Genomic DNA, 26791 nt, shown 5'->3' with positions numbered 1-26791 from the left:
CCAAATTTTCCTGTTTTAAGATTGCCTTTCAATATATTTTTTAAATAGGAGGGAAATGTTTTTTTAACTTTTAAAGAAATCATGATGAAATTCAGGAAAAGGGAGAAGACCTAAAAACAAATCTTAATTCATTACTTGAAGTTTTCTAAAGAAAAAAGAAAATGAGCAATACTGATATGTTAAAGAGAGCAAAAGAATAGGTGCATTTGACTGAGTCCCCTTCGTTCACTCTCATGCATCTGAGGGGCCCAGTGGGACTAGGAATCACCCAAAACTCCTTTCAACATTGATTCAAGGTCCTCCATCAGATTAACCCAATTCAGATACTCCACCACATTAATTCTCTCACATTAATCCTCTCTTCTCATAGCACTTCCGTAAATATAGTATCTTTTTTTCAACTTTTTATTAGGTTGGTGCAAACATAATTGCAGTTTCAGACTGTGGATTTTAAATCATTATAACTTGGCTCAAATATATCTTTATTAATCAAAATAGGTACATTACAATCAACACTTTTTTGCCAACGAGAAATAAGCTTGTTTATTCCTGTAATGGAAAAATCCATGCTTCTGGATTCGATGAACTCTTGGAAAGCATCTTCCGCCTTCTGCTGATTGCGGAAGCATTTTCCCTGCAAAAAGTTGTCAAAATGCTTGAAGAAGTGGTAGTTGGTTGGCGAGAGGTCAGCTGAATGTGGCGGATAAGGCAAAACTTTGTAGCCCAATTCATTCAACTTTTAAAGTGTTGGGTCTGTGTGACGTGCCAGTGGGTGTTGCCATGGAGAACTGGGCCCTTTCTGTTGACCAGTGCCAGCTGCAGGCATTGCACTTTTCAGTGCGTCACATCAATTTGCTGACCATACGTCTCAGATGTAATGGTTTTGCTGGGATTCAGAAAGCTGTAGTGGATTAGACAGGCAGCAGACCACCAAAGAGTGACCATGACCTCTTTTTTGGCTTTGGGAAGTGCTTTGGAGCTTCTTCTTGGTCCCACCACTGAGCTGGTTGTCGCCAGTTGTCATATAAAATCTACCTTTCTTCGCACATCATATCCAATCAAGAAATATTTTGTTGTTGCATAGAATAAGAAAAGACGACATTCCAAAATGACAATTTTTTTATTTTCAGTCAGCTCATAAAGCACCCACTTATCAAGCTTTTTCACCTTTCCAATTCGCTTCAGATGCCAAATGACCATATTGAATGATCAACGTTGAGTTCTTCAGCAACTTCTCATGTAGTTGTAAAAGGATCACCTTCAATAATTGCTCTCAATTAGTCAATGTCAACTTCCAATGGCCAGCCACTGTAATCCTCATCTTCAAGACTTTCATCTCCTTTGCAAAACTTCTTGAACCACCACTGCCCTGTATGTTCGTTAGCAGTTCCTGGGCCAAATGCATTGTTGATGTTGCAAGTTGTCTCCACTGCTTTACAACCCATTTTGAATTTGAATTTTAAAAATTGCTTGAATTTGCTTTTTGTCTAACATCATTTCTAAAATAAATATAAAATATAAATAAATAAATAAATATAAAATAGTCTAAAATAAATATAAAATAAACAGCAAGTAATGTCATTAGCAAAAAAATCATAAGGCGAGAAATGTACATTAAACTGATATATAACATAAACACATTTATTTAAGAGTATATTCCAATTTCTCCAAAGAAGACATACAGATGGCTAACAAACACATGAAAAGATGCTCAACATCACTCATTATCAGAGAAATGCAAATCAAAACCACAATGAGGCACCATTACACGCCAGTCAGGATGGCTGCTATCCAAAAGTCTACAAGCAATAAATGCTGGAGAGGGTGTGGAGAAAAGGGAACCCTCTTACACTGTTGGTGGGAATGCAAACTAGTACAGCCGCTATGGAGAACAGTGTGGAGATTTCTTAAAAAACTGGAAATAGAACTGCCATATGACCCAGCAATCCCACTCCTGGGCATACACACCGAGGAAACCAGATCTGAAAGAGACACGTGCACCCCAATGTTCATCGCAGCACTGTTTATAATAGCCAGGACATGGAAGCAACCTAGATGCCCATCAGCAGATGAATGGATAAGGAAGCTGTGGTACATATACACCATGGAATATTACTCAGCCATTAAAAAGAATTCATTTGAATCAGTTCTAATGAGATGGATGAAACTGGAGCCCATTATACAGAGTGAAGTAAGCCAGAAAGATAAAGAACATTACAGCATACTAACACATATATATGGAATTTAGAAAGATGGTAACGATAACCCTATATGCAAAACAGAAAAAGAGACACAGAAATACAGAACAGACTTTTGAACTCTGTGGGAGAAGGTGAGGGTGGGATGTTTCAAAAGAACAGCATGTATATTATCTATGGTGAAACAGGTCACCAGCCCAGGTGGGATGCATGAGACAAGTGCTCGGGCCTGGTGCACTGGGAAGACCCAGAGGAATCGGGTGGAGAGGGAGGGGGGAGGGGGGATCGGGATGGGGAATACGTGTAAATCTATGGCTGATTCATGTCAATGTATGACAAAACCCACTGAAAAAATAAATAAATTAATTTTAAAAAAAAAGAGTATATTCCAGTATCAAACAGCAAAGTTCAACAATGCAAAACTGCAATTACTTTTGCACCAACCTAATATATTGGAGTACAGTTGATTACCCATGTTGTGTCAGTTTCAGTTGTACAACAAAGTGATTCCGTTATACATATACGTGTGTCTATTTTTTTCCAAATTCTTTTCACAATAGGTTGTTATAAAATATTGAGCAGAGTTCCCTGTGCTATATACACTGCTATATTTGAAATGGATAACCAACAAGGACCTACTGTACACACAGTATCTTAACAATCTATTTCTTTTGGTTACATGTTTATACATCTCTGTTTATTTACTCCTTCCATCCTCTCGACTTCCCTGGTGGCTCAGATGGTAAAGCATCTGCCTACAATGCGGGAGACCCAGGTTCGATCCCTGGATTGGGAAGATCCTCTGGAGAAGGAAATGGCAGCCCACTCCAATACTCTTGCCTGGAAAATCTCATGGATGGAGGAGCCTGGTAGGCTACAGTCCATGGGGTCACAGAGTCGGACACGACTGAGTGACCTCACTTATACATCTCTGTTTATTTCATCCTTCCATCTTCTCATGGATAGTTTTCTGACAAAAGACTAGAGTCTGGGGAAACAGAGACTTGAAGCTAAGCTGCCGGACCATCAGCTGCTGCTCAGTCAGTCATGTTGGACCATCAGCAGCTCCCTTCAATGAGTGGAATGATGGGTTTCTAATGCCCTGATGGTCACCAGTTAGGGTATTCTCCACACAAAGGTAGTTACACCTCCTGCTGCCCAGAATGCTGGGTTACCACCTTCAATTGCTCTAGCTGAGGTCTTCAGCCTGTATAGTCCCATAACGACTAGCAAAGATGCAGTGCCAGGGGTAATAAGATATGGAAAAAGTATTGTATTCCTATGGAAAAAGAAAAAATACAATCAACTCCTTCCAGTTAGCCTCAAACCTACATACCCTCCAAGAAATGAGTCACAACAATAACAACAAAAAATTACTTTAAAGGTGCCACAATCAAAAACTCAAACCATAGGAAAACTATCAGAGCTTCTGGCCTCCATGCTGTATTCCACTAAAAGACATCAGGATAACTTTGAAAACCACACAAACTTTTTTGACAAACAAAAGACAACTGATCACCATCCATCTGAAGTACAAATGAGTACAATATAATCAGAATTTGTTTTACACACAGGAAGGAAAATCTCACTTTAAGGAGCAACCATCTGTTTTCCAAAACTACAGAGGTTGAAAATAGCTGAATTTTTTTTTTTTACCCTAGCAGTGAGCCAATAAGAAAATATATTAAATTTCCTCATCAGTATATAGATGAAAGGGAGCTCCAGTATTTTCAGAAAAATACTGAAAGTGGGAGACAAGACAAAAAGAAATTTAGACATTTACTCTTCTTTCTAATCCTGTGGCCACTATCCATGTCCAAATCTAAGCACCTTTTTTCTGAGACAATTCCCAGCCTACTAACAGAAGTACGTGATAAGCACTAAGTAAATAGTGGCTATTATCATTGCCCAGGACAGAAGGGGAATTCATTCATCTAACCAACAAAGGTTTGTTTTCAAAGGGGTATATTTTTTATTATTAAAAAACTTATATACCATTAATCTATATGGATGTATCATAGTCTGTTTATCGATTTACATGATGAAGGACATCTGGGTTGCTAACTTTGGGTGATTATGAATAACACTGTTATAAATATTCAAATTTTTACATGAACATAAGTTTTCATTTATTTCATTATTATTAGGATAAATGCCTGGGAGTGGAATTACTGGGTAACAAAGTAAATGTATATTTAACTTTAAAAGAAATCATTTCTTAAATGGTTATACACATCTCATTCCAATCAGCAATATACAAGTTTGACTGCTCCAACCTCAACTACAATTGGCACTGGTAATTTTAAATTTTTACAAAATATTACCCATTATTTTAGTATGAAGTGGTATCTTGTAATAATTTATATTTCCCTAGTAACTAATAATGTTGAGCATCTTTTCATGTGCTTACTTTTAATTTATTCTTTGCTGAAGAATATTCAAGCCTTCCCAGGTAGCTTGGCGGTAAAGAATTTGCCTGCCAATGCAGGAGACTCAGGAGACACAGGTTCAACCCCTGGGTCAGGAAGATTCCCTGAAGAACGAAATGGCAACCCCCTCCAGTATTCTTGCCTGGAAAATCCCATCGACAGAGGAGCCTGGCGGGCTACAGTCCATGGGGCTGCAAAGAGTCGGACACAACTGAGCGACTGAGCACACATGCACATTCAGGTCTTTTACCCATTTTACGGTTGTTGATTCCCTTATCGAATTTTGAGAATTCTGTATATAAGTTCAACAAAAGCTTATTGAACACCTACTGTATACCAGGCACTGAGTACATAGCAGTGACCAAAACAGATTAAGCCACCGACCTGCTGGAACTGATGTTCCAGTGATTTGAACCCAGGTTTCCTTATCTCCAAAGCCCATAGCTGTTAAATCAGTTTTAAGCACATTCAAATGCCTAAAGAGGCCATGCAGGTAAAATGAATGTGTTGGATCAGATTATTGGCTGGCTGTTCATCAAACCTGTTCTCTTTTCTTTCGGGTTCATCCCATGTTTCCAGGCTTCTCTCTGCAGGCAGACACGGCCAAGCTACCGAGCCCTAATCCATGGAAAGCGGGCAGGATGGTGCACGGCCCTTTCAGATCTGATCCCCACTCTCTTTCCGCTTCTATCTGCTGAATGCAGATAAGCACAGCAACCTTGGAAGCCACAGATTGACGATGGAGAGACTGCAAAGACAGGACCCTGGGTCCTTGAAACCACCACGTGGTAGCGAGCTCCCGGCCAGGAAAGAGCACTTGTTGGTCTCTATGTGAGTGAGAAATAAAACTCCAGGGCTTTAAGCCATTACAGACTTGGAGGCTGGGTTGTCACCACAGTAAATCCATCTCAGCCAAGACACGACTGAAGTGGGACAGGCAGGGGCTGTGACAGATGCCGCCTCTCCGTCTAAAGGAGCCGCCACTGCTCAACTTTGGCCAGTCGTTGCCACACGAGAACACTGGACCGGTCTTCCCTGACCATCGTCCTCCTCACACACCAGGCCTCCCCCAGCACCCTGCGCTCCCCCTTCAGCTCTCACCTCTGCTGGTAACGGGATACTCCTTCCTCTGATGAGCTGGCTAACGTCTCTCTCTCCACGTGAGCCAATGTCTTTTTCCTCCCCTCCAGTTCTCCCCGCACCCAGCACTGTGCCTGCCACATACCTCAGTAAATACTGCCTTGAATCAATAACACAAGGAAAAGTCAATCTGAAAACAACAGGCGACATTATTTAAGACTGCACGATATAGAAACTAAAGTCAAAGTGAAAGTCACTCAGTCATGTCCGACTCTTTGTGACCCCATAGATTATACAGTCCATGGAATTCTCCAGGCCAGAGTACTGGAGCGGGTAGCCTTTCTCTTCTCCAGGGGATCTTCCCAACTCAGGGATCGAAACCAGGTCTCCCGCATTGCAGGTGGATTCTTTACCAGCCGAGCCACTGGGGAAGCAAAAAATCAAACCATGACGCCTGGAGAGGTATGTCTGGAGAGGGGCAAGAGGGGACTTATTCCTGAGGTGATGATCATGTCCTATATCCTAACAAGGGTTTAAGTTACACAGGTGTGTGCATTTGTCAAGACTTGGGATTTCTGTATTTCTCTGTATGTAAAGTTTACCTCAAAAAAAAGGAACCATAAACAAATATTGAACTCTAATCTGGTACGCATGCTGAAACATTTAGGTGAACTGTACTAATGTCTGCAACTTACTTTGAACACATCAAGAAATAAGATGAATTGATAGAGGGACCGATAGAATAAACACATATATATGATAAAGCAAATATAGCAAAGTACCTACCATCTAAGTGGTAGGTACATGGCTGCTCACTGTACAGTACTTTCAACTCTTTTGTATGCTTGCAAATTTAATAAAATGGGGCAGGGCAGGAGGTGGGGGGAGGCCTGCAGAGTAAAGATAAAAATATATTGACACTGTAGTCAAATCTGGTTTTAAATCCCATTCCCAACACTTCCAAGCAACAGTGCCCTTAGGCAAGTCAGGTTCATAAATGTCTTCTCAGTCTTAGTTTCCCCCAAGCAAAATGGACAGGAACTATCTCTCAGTGTCACTGTGGGGTTCAATTCCACAAAACTCTTGCCAGCAACTAACAAGTAGTAGCTGTTTCATAAATGTTTGTCCTCATATTCAGAAGTCAACATACCCACAAACTAGGGCAAACCTCCAATGAGACATAAAAGAAGTGAGATTTGTAAGATTTCTCCCTTGCTACATCCCCAGGGAAATTAAAAGAATAAATTAATTGTACTATTTTTATAGGTAAAGATGCTGACCTCCCACCAGTCAGTAGGACACCTGGAACTCCATGTCTGAGGAGAGACCTACGCTGTCCACACCCCATCACTCGTTCCCCAAGGGTCACCTCCATCCTTTGTTGAGAGCCGGTCAGGGTTAACAACAGAGCCGCATCAGGCAGAAAGATGGAGGAACTGTAAGTAATGCACCGAAGCCAAGGCTCCCAACCCCCTCTCCAGATGTGCAAGGGCAAGAGTCACCCAGACGGCCCGTGAAATCATGATGGCGTTTGACATGCTCTCAGAGGTTGTAGTCACCAGACGGTCTTGGCTTTTAGCATAATTACATGACCTGAGAAATGGCCTTTTGATCATAAATAAAAGCCTCCAATCAAAACTAATAGTGTGTGTGCAGCTGAAAAATGTCTCAGAGGCCACTGCAGGGACCCAGCATCTCTAGGTTAGGAACGTGGAAGAAAGGAGTTCCTTAATGACATCAGTAAAGGAGGGGGACGTGCTGACTGTGAGAAGCAAGGAAAAACTATCCCACTGGGGCTTCCTTGGTGGTCCAGTGGTTGGGAATCCACCTGCCAATACAGGGGACATGGGTTCAACCCCTGGTTCAGCAGAATTCCACATGGTGTGGGACAACTAAGCCTGTGCTCTAAAGCCCACGCTCCAGAACAAGAAGCCACCACCATGAAGCCCAAGCACCACAACTAGAGAGCAATCCCACTTGCTGCAACTAGAGAAAGCCCAGGCACAGCAACGAAGACCCAGCACAGCCCAAAAGTGAAATACATTAAAAAAAAAAAAACAAAACAAAACCCTAGGGCAATGCCCCTCCAAGAAAATGAGGCCTGGCATCTTAAAATTAGTGAAAGGGTTAATTATGTGTCACAAGTGAGGTACTACAGGTAAAAGAAGTTGCATTTTTTTTTTTTAGAAAGCATCTCCACCTGCCCGTAGGATGGCACACTCAGGACAAGTTATTTTAGGCTGCGTGAGCCAAATCTAACTTCCACCCTCTCTTCTTTGAACTCTTCTTCCCTTTTACATAATTATAAACCCGCCTACTTGGTTAGCCTAGACTTCACACTCCGTGGAGACATCCTGCACTTACTGTGTAAGTGGCCCTGCGTCCAGTCGGAAGATGGATAGGATCATCTTGGTGCTCAGCCAAACGTGTGCATCTCTTCCCAATTCCATTGTCACATCGGTAGCTTAAAATCAGCCATGGTGACAGTATTTATACTATGGAAATTGGCCAAGTCTATAAATCAGGCTACTGGTCGTCGTCATTTTTCACAAAATGAGCACATGAGCTTGTTTTTACTGTGATGAGGGAGGAGACACATTTGGGGAAGTCTGCCCGATCCATACCACCTCATTTAAAACTGTACTCTCCCCAAGGCTATGGCCGAAGGAGGGGTCAGCCTAGGAAGGTATTTTTGAACCACGTGCCCCTTTACCTCTGGCCTCTGCTGATCAGATGAGGGGTCAAATCCTTACTTTTGGGGCCAGACTATGACAGCCTGATGTTCCCTCTTGGGAAATACAGGACTGGGACTGAGACTGGAGGGTGGACACATAAATGGAAAAGTCCTGCCAACTCTGGCTGCAGTGAGCACCACAGCAAGCAAGGCCCCCTTGTTACGGGAGAACCCAGAAGCTACAGGTAAGCAGAGAAAGCCAGCCTGCAGAAAGAGGCAGATGGACAGACCCAGCCTGCAGGAAAAGACAGACCAGAGGCCCCCTGGTCGGTGAGACACAAATCCAGTAACCTCAGCCTTTCAGTGTCAAGAAAGGCACCAGCAAAAGTAGATTGAGAGCTGTGGAATCAAACTGCCTGGGTTCAAATCCCAGCCTTGACACTTACCTGTGTGACAAGTGAATACATTACTGTTAAACTGCTCTTTGCCTCAGTTCCCACACCTGAAACCTGGGGGTCATAACAGAATCTGTGTCACAGGGCTGTTGAAAATCTAATGAGTTGATACAGGAGTACATGCTCAAAAATGTTAGCTATGATTTCTATCAATTAGTTATATTGTCTACGTGGCCCCATTATATTTCATTGCCATTCCAAATCTGTCACATGAGATTTCCCTGTGGCCTGGGGCCCCCTACTTGAGCTAGTTTTAGTTGAGTAGTAGGTAATCTGTTCCTTGAATCACAGAATAATGTAAAAATCCCAGGACCACTGTGACTTTTAGCCAATTACTTTCTCAACCCCCTCCTAGGAGTGATATGAGATTCAAACAAGACCATGAAAACTTCTACAATTGTGAAGTGCTCTACCAAACTCTGAGGACAAGTATCCCCTTAAGGAAAAGTAAATATATCACACTAACCATAACAGTGGGAAAACCCTCGTTTCCAATGTCATTATATTGCTGGACTAGAGCAAGAACTCACACTCCATACCACTGGAAAAAAAAGGTTTAGTTTCCCTGGGATTCACCAGGTTGATTCATGTGTTCACCTCCAGTATTAATAAGATAATAAGAGGAAACTGCCAAAGACAGCTCTATGGCAGTGATTTTTTAATATACTTCCATCCAGTTTAATTATATTCCCAAAATGCTCATAACCCCGGCCCTCCTATTCTTTTCAAAACAAAGACTCATAATTGATAATGCCATCTGTAGGTGGAGAGAGATTTTGGCTCAGCTCTTTTCAGTAAGGACTCAGAAGCTGTACTATTAATTTCAACACACTTTCTTCTCGGGCACATTTGTCTCCAGGCTCCCTTGGTTCATTCACTCTTGGCGTTTGGTAAATAAAAGACAAGTGGCAGAGGAGCAACATTCACTACCAGAGACAGAAGAGGAGGGGCCGGGCCGGGAGCCCTGGTTCCATTCTAGCACTTAATTCCATATTTCACGTTGAAAGAGTAAAGTGAGAAATATCCTAGGCCTTCCTATTTACTGGCACTGCATAAATACCAAAGTCATTTTGTGTTTCTGACGTCAGGAGGTTTTCTTTCAAGCTAAGAATAGATTTAACATATATAAATCAAAATTAAATTCCCCTCTCGTGGTTAGGATGCATTAGGCAAAGTCTCGCCTGAGTAGACAGATGGCAGGTGCGGCAATGACCTTGGGCTAAAGCTTGAGGCAGCGCCTTGGCCCTATTTACATCTGCATTAGTTGGTTTATACACAACGTTTATCCCTGTTCTATTTGGTGTTTAAAAGGGCCCATGATCTTTCTTAAACATGTGTGGAAATATTTTCCAGGGAAGGAAGACAAAGAGTAGAGAAAAGAGGAAGAATGGTCTAAGGATGATATTTTAATTGAATCCAATGGTTTTAAATTTGTTGCCTTTTATAATAAAGGCTTTTCTATATTTCTGGGAGAAGTTCAAACTCTCTTATGACAAAATTTACTCTTTCATATGGAAAGAGGGCAACAATACAATGGTAAATGAAAAGAGAAAGGTAAATATTACACCCTTGATATCTTAGAAAAATTAAGTGAGAATACGTATATACATTTTTGTATGAAAAAAGATTGGAAGGACCTATTATACTTGCTTAACAACAGAACTCTACCAAACAGCAATTGAGCCATCAGGGCCTTTTTCATTTTGCTGCATATACTGTGCATTACTTGAATTTAATAAAGTACTGTATGTATTACTTTTACAATTTTTAGATGAAGATTAAAGATAAGCCAGCATTTGTCTGAGCTTCAGGTTGGAACCCTGACAGAAAACCATGGGAAATCTCTCCCCTTTTTAGAATGAGAGTCCTTGACTGGGCTTGCCACTAATGTAGGAAGAGGTAAGAAATGAATTGGTCTAACCCACAAAAACATCTGCTTAGGGCTCACAAACACACAACAAGGGGAATGAAGGAAGACATGAAGATCCTAAGGCTTTTGTTCACAGATGGGGTAACTAAGGCCCCAGAAAGTGACTTGATAAACAGCAAACAATCTGACCCATTTCCTGAACTCATTCAACACAATTTCCCCTCACTCAGATCATTCTAGACCTGAAACCAACCTCTGTCCTAATGTCTAAGTGTCCACTGGCAGCCCTGAAAATGAGCAAATATACCACAGATACCTGATCCTTTTTATTTTACTAAAGAAATCCTTGAGGGATCTTCTCATTTTTAAGACCATAGGCCTAAAGAGAAAAATAATACTAATTCTACACAAACACTTTGATAAAAGAGAACAGAAAACATTTCCCTACTATTTTATAGAACAGCATTATCTTTGTTCCAAAACCAGACAAACATTTCAGGAAAACAAAACTACAGACCAATATCCTTCAGGAACATAAGGCTTTAACAATTCCTAATGAAAAGATTAGAAAATTAGACCCAACTGGAACAAACATCATGACTAAGCTGGAGTTTATCCCAGGAATACAAGATTGGTTCAATATCCTAAAATCAGACTAAAAAGAAAGACAGGCTAAAAAAGAAAAACTTTGTGGTGATTTCAAGAGAGAAAAAACTTGACAAAATTTAATATTCATTCATGATAAAAAAAATTCATAGCAAATTAGGAATAGAAGTAAGCTTCCTCAACCTGATAAAGGGCCTCTACAAAAAAACAAAAACCAAACTACAGTTAATACCATAGTAGTAAAAGACTGAAATGTTTTCCCTCCAAGACTGAGATCAGGGCAAGGATGCCCACTCTCCCCATTCCTATTCAACAATGTACTTGACATTCTAGCAAGTGCAATAAAGCAAGAAAAAGAAATAAAAGGCACATAGATTTGATAGAAGGAAATAAGACTATCTATTCATAGATAACATGATTTTGTATTTAGAAAAATCCCAAAGAGTCTGTAAAAAGCTACTAGAACTAAAGTGCATTTAGAAGGGTCACGTGACAGAAGATTAATTTTTTTTTTCCTTTTTGGCACGCTGCACAGTTTATGGGATCTCAATTCCCTGACCAGAAATGGAACCCAGGCTCTTGGTAGTGACAGTGCAGAGTGCTAATCACTGGCCTGCCAAGAAATTCCCACAAGATTAATATTTTAAAATCATTTTTCTATATACTAACAAAGAAATTTTAAAATACTATTTACCACAACATTGAAAAACATGAAGTACCTATGTACAAAATGCATATGCTGAAAGCTACAAAACATTAATGAAAGAAAGAATACCTAAATAAAAAGAGGAAGATATTCATTGATCAAAAAATTCAATATTGTTGAGATATCAATCTTCTCCAGTTGATCTAGATTCAGTGAAATCCCAATCAAAATTCATGCAAACTCTTTTATGGAGATTGACAAGAAGATACTAAAATCTATATGGAAACGCATAAACCCTAGAGCATCCAAAAAGATTTTGAAAATGAAGAAAGTTAGACAGTTCATACTACCTGATTTCAAGATTTATCACAAAGCTTGAACAGTAGAACTCAATGAGGGGAAATTTTACCCTGAAGGGAACATTTAGCAATGTCTGAAATGTTCAAAATTCTCCAAGCCAGGCTTCAGCAATATGTGAACCATGAACTTCCAGATGTTTAAACTGGTTTTAGAAAAGGCAGAGGAACCAGAGATCAAATTGCCAACATCTGCTGGATCATTGAAAAAGCAAGAGAGTTCCAGAAAAGCATGTATTTCTGCTTTATTGACTATGCCAAAGCCTTTGACTGTGTGGATCACAACAAACTGTGGAAAATTCTGAAAGAGATGGAAATACCAGACCACCTGACCTGCCTCTTGAGAAACCTGTATGCAGGTCAGGAAGCAACAGTTAGAAACTGGACATGGACCAACAGACTGGTTCCAAATAGGAAAAGGAGCACATCAAGGCTGTATATTGTCACCCTGCTTATTTAACTTATATGCAGAGTACATCATGAGAAACGCTGGGCTGGAAGAAGCACAAGCTGGAATCAAGATTGCCGGGAGAAATATTAATAACCTCAGATATGCAGATGACACCACCCTTATGGCAGAAAGTGAAGAGGAACTAAAAAGCCTCTTGATGAAAGTGAAAGAGGACAGTGAAAAAGTTGGCTTAAAGCTCAACATTCAAAAAAAAAAAAAAAGCTCAACATTCAGAAAACTAAGATCGTGGCATCCGGTCCCATCACTTCATGGCAAATAGATGGGGAAACAGTGGCTGACTTTATTTTTTGGGGCTCCAAAATCACTGCAGATGGTGATTGCAGCCATGAAATTAAAAGACACTTGCTCCTTGGAAAGGAGAAAGGGAAGACAGAGGATGAGATGGTTAGATGGCATCACCAACTCATGGACATGAGTTTGGGTAGACTCCGGAAGTTGGTGATGGACAGGGAGGCCTGGCATGCTGCGGTTCATGGGGTTGCAAAGAGTCAGACACAACTGAGCAACTGAACTGAACTGAAGACATTTTGGTTGTCACACTGAGGTGGAGGGTGGGGGTAGCTATCAGAGACCAGGAATGCTGCAAATATCCTACATTGCACAGGACAGTCCCCACAGCAAAGAATTATCCAACCCAAAATGTCAATAATGCCAAGGTTAAGAAACTCTGAGCTACAGAAATCAAGACAGTGTTGTATTGGAATAAATAGACAAGTATAGATCAGTGGAACAGACTAGAATCCAGAAATAAACCCACAACATATGGTACCAAGGCAATTCAATGGAGCAAGGATAATCTTTTCAATAAATGGTGTTGGAACAATAAAACATCCATATGAATAAAACATTTTAACTTCAACTCTTTCCTTGCACCATATACAAAAATTAATATGAAACAGACCATAGACTGAAAACTATAAAACTTCTAGAAGAAATTGTGAGTGTTTGAAAACTTGGGTTAGACAAATACTTCTATCCTAGCACACAAAAAAACCACAAACCTTAAATTTAAAAGTTGATAAACTGGAACTATTCGAAATTTAAAACTTCTGTTCTTTGGAAAACACTGTTGATAAAATGAAAAGAAAAACCACACAGACTGGAAGAAAATATTTGCAAAAACCCATATCTGATAAAGGACTTAAAACACACAATCAACTTTTTTAAAAAAACACCTATTTTTTAAAATAGGTGCTTCAAAGTAGATATATAAATGGCATGTAAAAGATGTAAAGATATGCAACAATAACATCATTAGTAATTAGAGAAGTTCAAACTAAAATTATCATGAGGTACCACTAAAAAACTATTGGAATAGCTGAAATTTAAATGTTTAAAAAGTTAAAATCAAGTGCTAGTAAAGATGCAGCGGATCAACTAAAACTCACATAGATAGGAATACAAAATTATACAGTCACTTTGGGAAAAGACTTGGCAATTTCTTATAAGGGTAAACACATACCTCACACATGGCCAGAAACCTCACTCCTAGGTACTTACCCAAAAGAGTGAAAACTGCCCACACAAAGACTTTTATGCCCCAAACTGGAAACAACTCAAATGTTTATCAACTGGTGAATGGATAGCCAATTGTGGTACAGTGAAATACTACATGACAATAAAAAGGATAGGACTAGAGGTGCAATGGCATATGATTCTCAGGAGTATTACATTCAACGAGCGAAGCCAGAAACAAAACACTATATACTGTATGATTCCATTAATATGACTCTCAGTTAAAGGCAAAATTATACATACAGAGAATAGATCTGCCTAATGGGAATGGGGTGTGTGGGGTGGAGAGAAAATTGCCAAGGAACAGGAGGGAATTTTTGGAGAATACAGAAATGGCCTATAACTGGATTGTGGTTGTAGATCCATGAGTGTATTTTTCTGTCAAAACCCACCATGCAGAACATCTAAAAAGGGTGAATTTTACTGTATGTAAATTACACCTTAATTAAACTTAACTTTAAAAACGAAGAGTGGTGGCTCATGGGCGTGCTTTCTGTACAGCATGACATTTCAAAACTCTGAACTGGTTGGTGACATTTGAAAACAAGAGTTGAAATAAAGATTCAGCTTTTTTCTAGAAGTCAGAACTCTGGCACCCTCAGCCTCATTGCAGCTGGTTAAAGACAACCTCTTTGAACAAAGCAGGTACTTTCTGTCTTGCCATACCCTTCCTCCTGACCCACTCATAGAGGTACTTTACCCATCTGCCGCTCCACCCACTAAGTAAGGGTTTCTTGTCCTGGGCTACAGGGTAGGGGCCAGGTCTGGCTTGGTCTCCACTCGACCTCCAGTATTTAGGGAAATGTTTGACATGGCATATGCCTGGTGCTTGATAAATATCACCAAATCAATGTGACTCACATGCTACCATCCCATCAGTGACAATAACTGACATTTCTAATACCCTGGTTGCTAGCTGTTCCTTTGGTCCTGGAGTCCCCACAGGGAGCCATCATCCAAGGCAGCCATCCCGTGATCTAGAATAATGTGTCCCTCTGTGCGTTTAGAAATCCCCTGTAATGTGTTGTCAAGCAACGAAAATGTTTTAGGGTCATTCCAACTATTCATTTTTGTCTGGAGAAGAGTGGAGCTGTTGTTTGTTTAAAAAAAAAGATGAGGAGGAAGAAAAGAAAGAAAACCACAATACAGGCTGGAAGGTTGATGAAAATGAAAAAGGAAGCATGTACATTCATTCTGAATATTCTCAGATCACATTCTGGTAATTTGAGACTTGCGATAAATAGGCTTCTGAGAGGTTCTCTCAGAAGGACTTCAGTATCTCAGTTTCCAAAGTGATGTTCATCTTTAGGAAGAGTATGGAGCAGGGAAGGGACATTTGAGTTCTGTTTAATGTCAGTATTAAAATCACAGACTCATTGGTCCTCAAATCTTTACATTGTGAGATGGGGGAGAAAGGGGAGGCAAGTTTGGGATACTTTTAGAAGTATCCTTGAAGCACTAATAATTAACACTGAGAGTGAAAAAGTCCAAATATTATTTATTGGATTGTCTAAAAAGTGAAAAAAGTACAAGTATAATGTAATTATATCCTAACTAAATCCTCTTTTGACCCACCTCCCCTATGACTCTGCCTTTCTTTATAGAAAAGAATAAAAGAGTTCTTTTTCACTGTCTGATTCCCCTTCTTCATTTCTTTTTCTTTAAATTTTGTTATTGTTTAATTATTGAGAGAATGTCTGTATACTAATGCATTTTCGCAATCATCAATGCTGAACAATTATGCGCACTTAATGAAATGATACTTATCGAAATTTGAAGTTCGGCAAAACCAAAAATATGAAGTGTATACTGAATGACTTTTTATTGTTTGCCTTGTTTTTTAGAACTGACTTGCGGACACAGTGGGGAGAAGGATAGGGTGGGATGAATTGAGAGAGTAGCACTGACATATATAGCCTGCCGTGTGTAAAATATCGAGCTAGTCGGAAGCCACTGTGTAGCACAGGGAGCTAAGTTCGGTGATCTGTGATGACCTCGAGGGATGGGATGCGAGGGTGGGAGGCAGGCTCAAGAGGGAGGAGATACATGTACACACAGAGTTGATCACACTGATGTAGAGCAGAAACTAACACAACATCGTAAAGCAACTGTCCTCCAATCCTTCCTTTCTTTCTTGAACCTGTTGCAGTAAGACTTTTGTCCCCTCCACTCTCAGGGCCTACAAACACCTCCACACCTTCAAGCCCAACATCCACTATTTAGCCATCTTCAGTCTCTCTGGCTGGTCCCCCCTTCTCCCTGAACCCCTAAATGCTGAAGTATCCTAGAGCTCATTACTGACACCTCCCCCCTTCTCTATACTTTCTTACTTAGTTCCATACTGATGGCTCCCAAATATATATCTCTGGACCCAATATGTGCCTGGAATTCCAGACTACTTTGTTCAACGAGCTATTTGTCATCTCCCTTGGATGTTTAATAAACATTTCATGCTTAACATACCCAAACCCAACTCTTTATTTACTATCCCAAACCTAAGCCTCCTGTAACCTTCCCCATCTCAATGGCAACTTCACCCTCTCAGTTGCTTGAGCCAAAAACCCTGGAGCCATATTGGTTCCTCTCTTTATTTCCCACTCCACCTCTAATCCATGAGAAAATTTTATCAGCTCCATCTTCAAAAGATGTCAGGACTTCACTGGCAGTCCAGTGGTTAAGACTCTGAGCTTCCCCTGCAAGGGGTGTAGGTTCAATCCCTAAGCGGGGAACTAAGATCTCACAAGCCATTCAGAATGATCAAAATATTTTTTTAATCTGTCCAAAATCTAACCACTTCTCCCCACTGTCTAAGCCATCCTACCTGGTCTCCCCATTTCCACCCTTGACTTTAAAGTCTTTTGTTCCCAAAATAGCTAGGGATTTTTTTCTAAAACTGAGTCAGATTATCTCATCCCTTGCTTAATCTCATCCAAAGTAAAACACTGAGTCTTTACTTTGCCAAAATGTTTTACGTGATATGGCATGTTAAACATTTCCCCTTCAACATCATTTCTTACCACCCTCCCCCTATTCACTCAATTCCATGTGGCCTCCCTGCTGTTCCCTGCCTTGAGGAGAATCTCTCCTCAAGGCCTTTGCAGTCGCCTGAATATCTTTTCCCAGATATTCACTTTTAGGTATCTACTCAACTGTCACCTCATCATGGGGCCTTCCCCCATCACTCTGGGTAACTGAACACATGTGTGAGGGCACACATGCATGTAGGCATTAAGCTCTTATTATCCTCTTACCCTGGTTTATTTTTCTTACCACCATCCAACCTACATTTATTTGTTTATATTCATTTGCTGCCTTTGGTGGGGTCAACAAACCACCAGCATCAATATCACCCTGGCGCTTGTTAGAAATGCAGAACCAGGCTTCCCTGATGGCTCAGAAGGTAAAGAATCCTCCTGCAATGCAGAAGACACAAAAGACGCGGGTTCAATCCCTGAATCGGGAAGATCCCCTGGAGGATGAAATGACAACCCACTCCAGTATTCTTGCCTGAAAAATCCCCTGGACGGAGGAGCCTGGCAGGCTACAGTCCATGGGGTCACAAAGAGTCAGATACGACTGAGCAAATAAGCACAGCACATAAGCCTTATCCCAGACCTACCGTGTCAGAAGCTGCAACAGGATCTTCAAGTGATTCGAATGCACAGTAAAATCTGGAAAGCACTGGGCTACTTCCTTATTGCCATGAGAATGGGAGTTTGATTTCATTCATTATTGTAACCTCAGAAAGCTGAGGCACTCCAGATAAACTGAATGAATGAATGAACTGTTGCACTTGTTTCAAATGGGACTCCAAGCTGATGATGTGCAGAAGGTTGGAGAGGGGCAAAAAAGACCTCCTAGGCCAAAATTACTCCCCATGTACTGCACTCAATTAGAGATGCCCTGGTATCAGCAAACCCTTCTTTCAAAATGCAAATACATTCCCTAAATAAAACAGTCATTCACAACTTGCTGTGCGTTACTTCAATGAGATAATTATTCTAACATTTAACAGAATCAGCCAAACTGAGGGAACAGGAGTGAAAGAATGCTGAAACTTCAGTAAGTGCCTAGTCTGTGCTGCACACTGTAACAGGTCAGAGGGAAACAGAGATAAATCAGGAACTTATAAGCTGGTGGGAGAGGCAGAGCACCCTTCAGGGGAGGGGCAGGAGGGTGGAATGCCTGTGAGGGGGACTTGGGAAGGCTCCAGGGCAGGGAGAGAGTCCAGGGTATTCCTCCCTATAGCATCCTGTGCTCTGGTCACAAAGAACCGTTCTCCTCTGCCTGAAATGCCATCATCAACTCTGTCAACATCTACTCATTCTCCAAAGCTCCCAGCCTTTCAGAATTAACTGTGCCTTCATTTCATTAGCTCTGACCACACCGTATCACAGTTCAAGGACCCATATCACCCTGTTCAAGAGGAGATTCTACAAACTGTATTACCCTGATTCATGTCTGTATCCCCTGCCCCAATGTAGTACCTGGACAGAGTGAATATTCAGTCGGTTTCTGTTGTTTCATAAGAATAGTTGGCATTCACTGAGCATTTACTGTGTACCAAAGACTATTTTAAATACTTCAGCTCTATTAACTCATTGAATCTTCATAACAACCCAGTGAGATTGGAGCTATTATTAGCCCCATTTTACAGACAAGAGAACTGAGGCCCAGAGAAGCCAGATAAAGGAATGACCACGGTACCTGCACGAAAAGACACACAGGAAATGTTTACTAACATCAGTTCAATGGAAGATCAGCAATTAAGAAGATTGGGGAGTCAAATTTGAACTTTACCAATCTTCCCAGAGCACTGGAGGGCAAAAGAGAATGGGGAGGTGTCAGAGGTCGCTGCTATAAAGAATCATCTTTCCCATACCAGCCTCCCACAGGCAAAACAGAAGAAACTGTCTGGGAGCAAGGGTTCCCTGGGGGCGGAAGTTAGGAGAGGAAGTCGGAGAGAAGAAACCCCAGACAACAGTCTGGAGACGGTACCCCAATTCCTCAGGAATATTAAAGCAAAAGACTTTGGGGCAGAGTGGGTGGAGGTGGGCTGGAACACACTGCAGGGGCTTCAGGACACAAAGGGCCTGTAGCCTTGTCCAGAAACATCTATTTTTACCCACTTGTCAGGCAAGACGAAGGTCTGGCTTAGCCTTGCTTAGAAACAAGGTGAGCAACCATGCAAATAGCAGGACTGTAGCAGGCTAGCACCCTCAGGAGGATCCAAGTGTCATGGGTTTGGCTTCTCAGGCAACTCGGTCTCAGACCCACTCTGCGATCAGTGGCAGCACCAAGCCACAGCTCCAACTCAGAACAAGTTCAAAACCAGGGAGTCTGTTGAAAGTGGAAGGTCTCAGGAAACTGTCACTGGTTCTCCTGCCTCCCTCCTGACTCACTCCTCTGGGCCATTCCATGCAGTCCACAAATCCCACGGGACTCCCTGCCTTGGGTCCAAGACACACTCACCCTGCAGTAAAGCTCCTCAGGTAGAAATCAGAAAACAAACGAACGCAAGCAGGGGCCCAGTGCTTAACTCGTCCAGTGAGAGAGAAACAAGTCACGATGCTGAACGAGCGGCAAACACACAGAAAACCCTGGAGCCCGGCGGTAGACTTTGGATCCACAGGTGAGCTGCACCACGAGGAACTGGTCATCAAGGGTGTCAGCAGAAAGGACACCCAGAAAACACAGATGAAACGACGAGTCACTCCAGTGAGAAAAGACAGAGAACTATGGGGAACAACATCAACTTTACTGATTTTTGTTGTTGTTTAGTTGCTAAGTCCTTTCTGACTCTTTTTGGGACCCCATGGACTGTAGCCCACCAGGCTTCTCTGTCCATGGGATTTCCCAGGCAAGAATACTGGAGTGAGTTGCCATTTCCTTCTCCAGGGGATCTTCCCAATCCCAGGATCAAACTCATGTCTCCTGCACTGGCAGGAGGATTCTTTACCACTGAACCACCTAGGAAGCCCTTACTGATTTTTACCATCATTTAAATCAAAGCATCTTTCCTAGTGATCCCCAGGATCACCACACTGCGAGAATAAAGGAAAAGGATTCCCAGGCTAAAGCCAAAAGATACAGACCTGAAGTTGCTAAGTCAGGTTCTGGCAGTCTGAAAGAATAGCCAAGAAAAGTCAGAGGTTCAGAAGGGGCAATGTACAAAGGTCAGAAGAGAGATCAGAAATTCCAAACTGATCAAAGGAAATAATCTGACATATCAGGGCAAATAGGATCAATACATAAAAGTCTAAATTTCAAATACTACAAATTGGTTGAAGTTTTTGATATCTGCACTCAAATGAAGAATATCCAAAAGTTGGCATATCATAAACTGTTCACAAAACTATTAAAAATTTGATTCATTTAAAATAAAAACTCAAAGCATGTTTCTGATCCAATGAATAGTAAGGTATTTATATGTGTCTGACTCAGAACTTACCTTTTAATCATTACACCAAATACACATCATTGAAAACTGCAAGAGGCGTAAAAACTGGGGGCTGAAGTTCTTCAGCAGCTTTTTCCAGGTCTTGGGCACACAGCCAAAGATTACTGAACTTTCTAACCACTATAATCACAACAGACAATTCCTGGACAGCAACTTGCACACAGAGACACCTCATGTCAGTGACCCTTTAAGTGAATCAAAGGAAAATGGGCTTTGAATTAAGCTATTGTAGACAGGAGATATTTTTAACCTGAAACCTAAAACAGTGTGAGCTCCTTCATAATAAGGAGATTTAATTTAACTTGGGGGATAGGGCACACTGGGGGATAAAAACAGTGCTAAAATCCACAGAACTACAGGATCATATTGGCTGAAACGAAGGCTATATTCCTTGATAAATGAAATGTACCAAGAGCCCAGAATTTTATCACAAAAGCCTGCCCTTTACAAGTGCCATAGTAATCATTCTTATTTCAAAGGCAACTGCTGACAGCAGAGTAAATTTTGAAGAACATTAGCAGAATAATCTCCCCTAAACAGTTACAACAGATTTTTCAAATCAGTCCAAGAAATTACAGAAATCTATTTCCCGAGGATTCTTGGGAGTCAAAGAGTCAAGTGTGGTTAGTTTTAACTAACGTTCCTGCAAACAGTGAATTATATACTCGAACCCTTTGCAAGATTGAAATTATTTTAGGTACCTCTATCCCCAAAGTAAAGGAATCTCCTGTCAAAATAGAGAGGAAAACGCCGACGTGGGAATTGCCTAAAACTCTCTGGGCCATTCCGTGCAGTCAAAACACAGTGCCCACCCATCAGGGAGCCCAAATCATAGTGGACGTCCCCACCCTGAAATGTGTCCTACTAAAACACATCCCTTTTCAGGTGTCCTAAACACAGCGTGTCTTTTATCTAAATGAAGCGTGCCTATGGGACCACTAGGAAGGATCCGCAACTTGTCCAGAAGGAAGACGCGAATGCACTTCTTTTTACTTCCCCGCCCAACGGTGTCTGCCTTCCCGGGAGACAGATTTCTGACAGTTCGCCCTGCTGTTGCAGCAGCAAAGGGCGGGGAAAATCTTAGCGCCGGTGCTGCAAAGATCTCCCCATCCACCGCCACCCGATCAGGTACCGGCCTGGATGGGCCGTCCCGCTCCTCCAGAAACCTCCGCGGGCGCAAAGCAGCCGCCAAGTGCTTACCCGGGTCGGCCAGGCAGTGCTCGGGGAGGGCCGCCAGCAGCAGGAGTCCCAGCAGCAGCGGCGGCGCATCCTGGGACGAGGCACGCGAGCCCCTCACGCCCGGGAAGCGCGCAGCTCTCCCGGCGGCCCGGTTGAGCCCGTGCGCCCGGAGCCGGCCCCTGCGACCCCGCGCCGCCGGCCCACCTTCCCTCGGGCCCTGGGGCTTCGCCTCCTGCCGAGCCATAGGGACGCTTCACACATCCAGGCCGCTGCCTCGGTCCGCACCGCTCTGGGGAGCCCAGCCTTTGGCACCCCGGCCCTCACCGGGCATCTCCCGCCCGGGCGCCGGAGGGCGGGGGCGCCGGGAGGCGCGACTCGCTAGCTCGTGCTGCCGTGCCCGGAGCGGGCTCCGCAGAGCCGCGGCTTCACCCCTGCAGCGACCGGGGCCGCACAGAGCCGCGGCGGGAGCGGGCCGGGGTTCCCACGGCGCCTGTCTCCGCGCGCCGGCGCGCCCCGGGCAGCGAGGGTGGAACGGGCGCCGCCCGGAGCCCCCACCCCCGGGAGGGCTTCCGCAGACTGAGTGGGTGAGGCTGCGAGCCGCGGGGGCCGGCGGCTGCTGGGCGCGCTCGGGACCCTCCTTCCGGCTGCTGCCTCTCCGCCCCGCTCTCCTCCCTCGCTTGCTGGGGCTCGGGCTCCAGCTCCGGCTCCGGCTCCGGCTACGGCTCCCGGGCCGAGAGTGTTACTGCAGCTCAGAGCGGCGCCTCATTGACAAAGAAAGCACGTAGCCACCCGAGCGGGCGAGGGAGGCGAGGCAGGCGCGCGCCCGCATCCCCGCGCGGAGCCACCGCGCGCCCCCCGCACTCGCGCGCCCCGCCGGGCTCCGGGCTGGGGAGGAGGACCCCTCGCGGCAATTCAGGCACCGCGGATGTCCGCACTAGGGCGGGGCGGGGGGTTCTTTTCTTCGCTATCCCTCGGCCAGAGGAGGGGACATCCGCACCGGCCAGAAAAGGGGGTGGGGGCGTAAATAGTTGTGGTTAATGTGCTGAAGAGGTCAGAAAGCTCTTCAGCCTGGGTTCTGAAAAGTCCTTTAGAAGGGGGCTTTGTGCTGTTTGTTCACTACTTCTCCAAGGGGCCCTGGAACATCCGCATGCCTGTTTCACTGCCGAGGAACTGAAAAGCCCGTGGCCTAGTTGCAACACGCTGGGTTAAAACGCATCACAAATGTTTATAGCAGCCACACTATGTGCAAAGCCATGCGCATTGGAAAGACCAGGGGAAAGTCTCTTCCTAAAATTCCCTTCCTGAAAATAGGACAATTAGACAGTCAGTTACGGTGCGAGACACCGGACATCTAAGTGGTGAGCAGAAACACAGTCCCTGATGTGAAGAAGTTCCACCCCTTCATTCAACGGTTCTTCCTGACTGCCTGCTATGTGTCAGGCACTGTTCTAGACACTGAGGACAACAGCCGCCAGCAAAATGCCTGCCCTCTTAGGGCTGACATTCTAGTGGAAGTACACTGGCAATAATCAAACAAGTAGTAGGCAAGATGTCAGACTTGGGGGGGGAGGGGGGGGAGCCTCACCAAGACGCTAACATCTGAGCAAAGATCTGAAAGAGGTGAGGGAATAAGCTTGGCAAGAAGAGCATTATAGGAGCAGGGGGCAGTTCAGTTCAGTTCAGCTCCTTAGTCGTGCCCGACTCTTTCCCATCCCATGGACGGCAGCACTGCCAGGCTTCTCTGTCCATCACCAACTCCCAGAGCTTGCTCAAACTCATGTCCATTGAGTTGGTGATGCCATCCAACCATCTCATCCTCTGTTGTCCCCTTCTCCTCCTGCCTTCAATCTTTCCCAGCATCAGGGTCTTTTCAAATGAGTCAATTCTTTGCATCAGGTGGCCAAAGTACTGAAGTTTCAGCTTCAGCATCATTCCTTCTAATGAATATTCAGGACTGATTTCCTTTAGGATTGACTGGTTAGATCTCCTTGCAGTCCAAGGGACTCTCAAGAGTCTTCTCCAACACCACAGTTCAAAAGCATCAATTCTTCGGCACTCAGCTTTCTGTATAAGTCCAACTCTCACATCCATACATGACTACTGGTATAACCATAGCTTTGACTAGATGGACCTTTGTTTGGCAAAGTAATGTCTCTGCTTTTTAATATGCTGTCTAGGTTGGTCATAGCTTTACTTCCAAGGAGCAAGTGTCTTTTAATTTCATGGCTGTAGTCACCATCTGCAGTGATTTTGAAGACCAAGAAAACAAGGTCTCTCACTGTTTCCATTGTTTCCCCATCTGTTTGCCATGAAGTGATGGGACCGGATGCCATGATCTTAGTTTTCTAAATGTTGAGTTTTAAGCTAACTTTTTCACTCTCGTCTTTCACTTTCATCATGAGGCTCTTTAGTTCTTCTCTTTCTGCCATAAAGATGGTCTCATCCACATATCTGAGGTTGTTGATATTTCTCCCAGCAATCTAGATTCCAGCTTGTGCTTCATCCAGCCCCGTGTTTTGCATGATATACTCTGCATATACGTTAAATAAGCAGGGTGACAATATACAGCTTTGACATACTTCTTTCTCGATTTGGAACCAGTTTGTTGTTCCATGTACAGTTCTGTTGCTTCTTGACCTGCATACAGATTTCTCAGGAGGCAGGTCAGATGGTTTGGTATTCCCATCTCTTTAAGAATTTTCCACAGTTTGTTGTGATTCACACAAAGATTTTGGCAAGGGTGAAAATCCAGGGGCAACAAGGGTGAAAACCAGAGGCAGCACCAGCTGGGGGAACTCAAGGCCTGGAAAGTGTTAACTCTCACTTACTGTGCACCTGTAGGATAGAAATCACATCATATTTCATCAGAGACTCACATTTTTTCACATATTATCTTTTCAGAAGTTGGATACATCTTATCATGCACCTAAGATATGCTGAAATACAATAATACCTTCTTGGTATTATTAATATTTAAGGTTGCTTTTCAATTAAATCAGTTCTGTTTTTTAAAAAAGTTGCAGTCTAATTGAGGCAATAAAGTGTTTCCCAGGTGGCAGTGATAAAGAATCTGCCTGTCAATGCAGGATACACAAGACACAGGTTGGATCTCTGGATCAGGAAGATCCACTGGAGTAGGAAATGGCAACCCACGCCAATATTCTTGCCTGGGAAATTCCATGGACAGAGAAAGCTGGCTGGCTACAGTCCATGGGGTCACGAAGGGCCGGACACGACTAAGTAACTGAGAATTTCATTCCATGAGGCAATAAAACAACTCCAAAAATCAATTTGAGCCACTAATGAGAAAGCCATGATTCAGACAACACAAGATAGGAGGCATAGTGCTGGCCACAAGGGGTGATCCCAGGGATAGGAGGTGGGGAAGATGGTGCAGGCAGTCCAGGCAGATTTGGACAGAAAGATGCCAAGGTTTGGAGCAGCAGAGGTGTTGAGAAGCAGGGAGCCTGGAGGGAAAAGAGAGAAAAGAGAGCAAAGTTGGGAAGTAGGAATATGCATATGTGGAGCCCTGGGGCCACTTATTTGATGCAAAGAACTCTAATAGGGAGAAGTGGGAGGTAGAGGGGGAAAGGAATATGCAGACCAATTAGTGGAAGACTTCAGACACATTTGGGCTTTTCCTCAAAGAGAGAGGGAGGAAAGAGGGGAGTCACTCACAGAAGCACAGGTCATGTGCCAGGCTCTCAGTGAGTAGCTAAGGACATAAAAACCAGTGTGATGGTGAAAGTAAAAGTTGCTCAGTTGTGTCTGACTCTTTGCGACCCCATGGACTGTAGTCCATGGAATTCTCCAAGCCAGAATACTGGAGTGGGTAGCCTAGCCCTTCTCCATGGGATCTTCCCAACCCAGGAATCAAACCCAGGTCTCCAGCATTGCAGGCAGATTCTTTACCAGATGAGCCACAAGGGAAGCCCAAGAATACTGGAGTGGGTACCCTGTCCCTTCTCCAGGGGATCTTCCTGACCCAGGAATCGAACTGGGGTCTCCTGCATTGCAGTCAAATTCTTTACCAACTGAGCTATGGGGGGAAATATAAACCCTTTAGTAGTCATAACCTCAGCTGCTCTACCCCCAACCCCTTATTGTAAACTGAGGAAGCTTAAGGGGCTGACTGAATTCACATGGAAAGGTACAAAATGTTGTTGGCCTGAGACAGAAAAGATCCAGAAAGGGAGAGGCTGTGAGACAAGAGAGGCAAGACCCAACCAAAGCTGGTTCTCCACAAGCATTGAGAGACAGTGGGGAGATTTGGGGAACAGAGATTTGGGTTGAGAGATAGTAAAGTATATTTTCTGTGTTGTACATGGAATTTTCCTTTCAACAATATTTACCAGAGTTGGACAAGGTATCAATTACGTGGCAGTGGTTTTGGTGGTTAGATTGGTGTTTTATTGAATTTTTCTCCCTGATGATGCTGGCCTTGAGAGCAGACACAATCCTGCCCTCCAGAAGCCCACAGTTAAGGCTCTTCGCTGGCAATCCAGTGGTTAAGACTCTGAGCTTTCACTACAGGGAGCACAGATTCCATTCCTGGGTGGGGAACTAAGACCTGCATGCCAAAAACAACAACAACAACAACAACAACAACAAAAAAAAAACCCCACGGTCTAGAGTCTAGTGGGAAAGGGCAACACATAAAGCGTTAGCTTCAGAGAGATGCAGCAAATGTGCACTGGAGGCATGCGTGCACAGCACCCGTGATGTGGGCATGTGGGGGACGGCTGGCTGTTTCTGCCTGGAGGAAGAGGAGAGAGAGGAGAGGTGAAAAAAGGGAAAGGTGGCATTTGCCAGCACCACAAAAGGCAACCTAGAAAGGCAGGGAGGGTCTGC

General features: G+C 43.4%; 1 protein-coding gene across 2 annotated transcripts in view; it reads right to left on the bottom strand.

Annotated features, from left to right (window-relative positions):
- The window catches only part of KIAA1549L (KIAA1549 like), a 303755-nt gene extending 281053 nt beyond the window's left edge, over positions 1-22702 (bottom strand). For both annotated transcript variants that reach the window (XM_043481941.1, XM_043481942.1), the window contains exon 1: positions 21962-22702. In XM_043481941.1, the coding sequence (XP_043337876.1) occupies positions 21962-22184 (223 nt within the window). In that variant the 5' untranslated portion in view covers positions 22185-22702. The remainder of the gene's footprint in view (positions 1-21961) is intronic.
- Between the last annotated feature and the right edge of the window lie 4089 nt (positions 22703-26791).

This window comes from Cervus canadensis, chromosome 11, assembly GCF_019320065.1.
Source record: "Cervus canadensis isolate Bull #8, Minnesota chromosome 11, ASM1932006v1, whole genome shotgun sequence".
NCBI lineage: Eukaryota > Metazoa > Chordata > Mammalia > Artiodactyla > Cervidae > Cervus > Cervus canadensis.
This window is presented reverse-complemented; position numbering and strand designations above follow the sequence as displayed.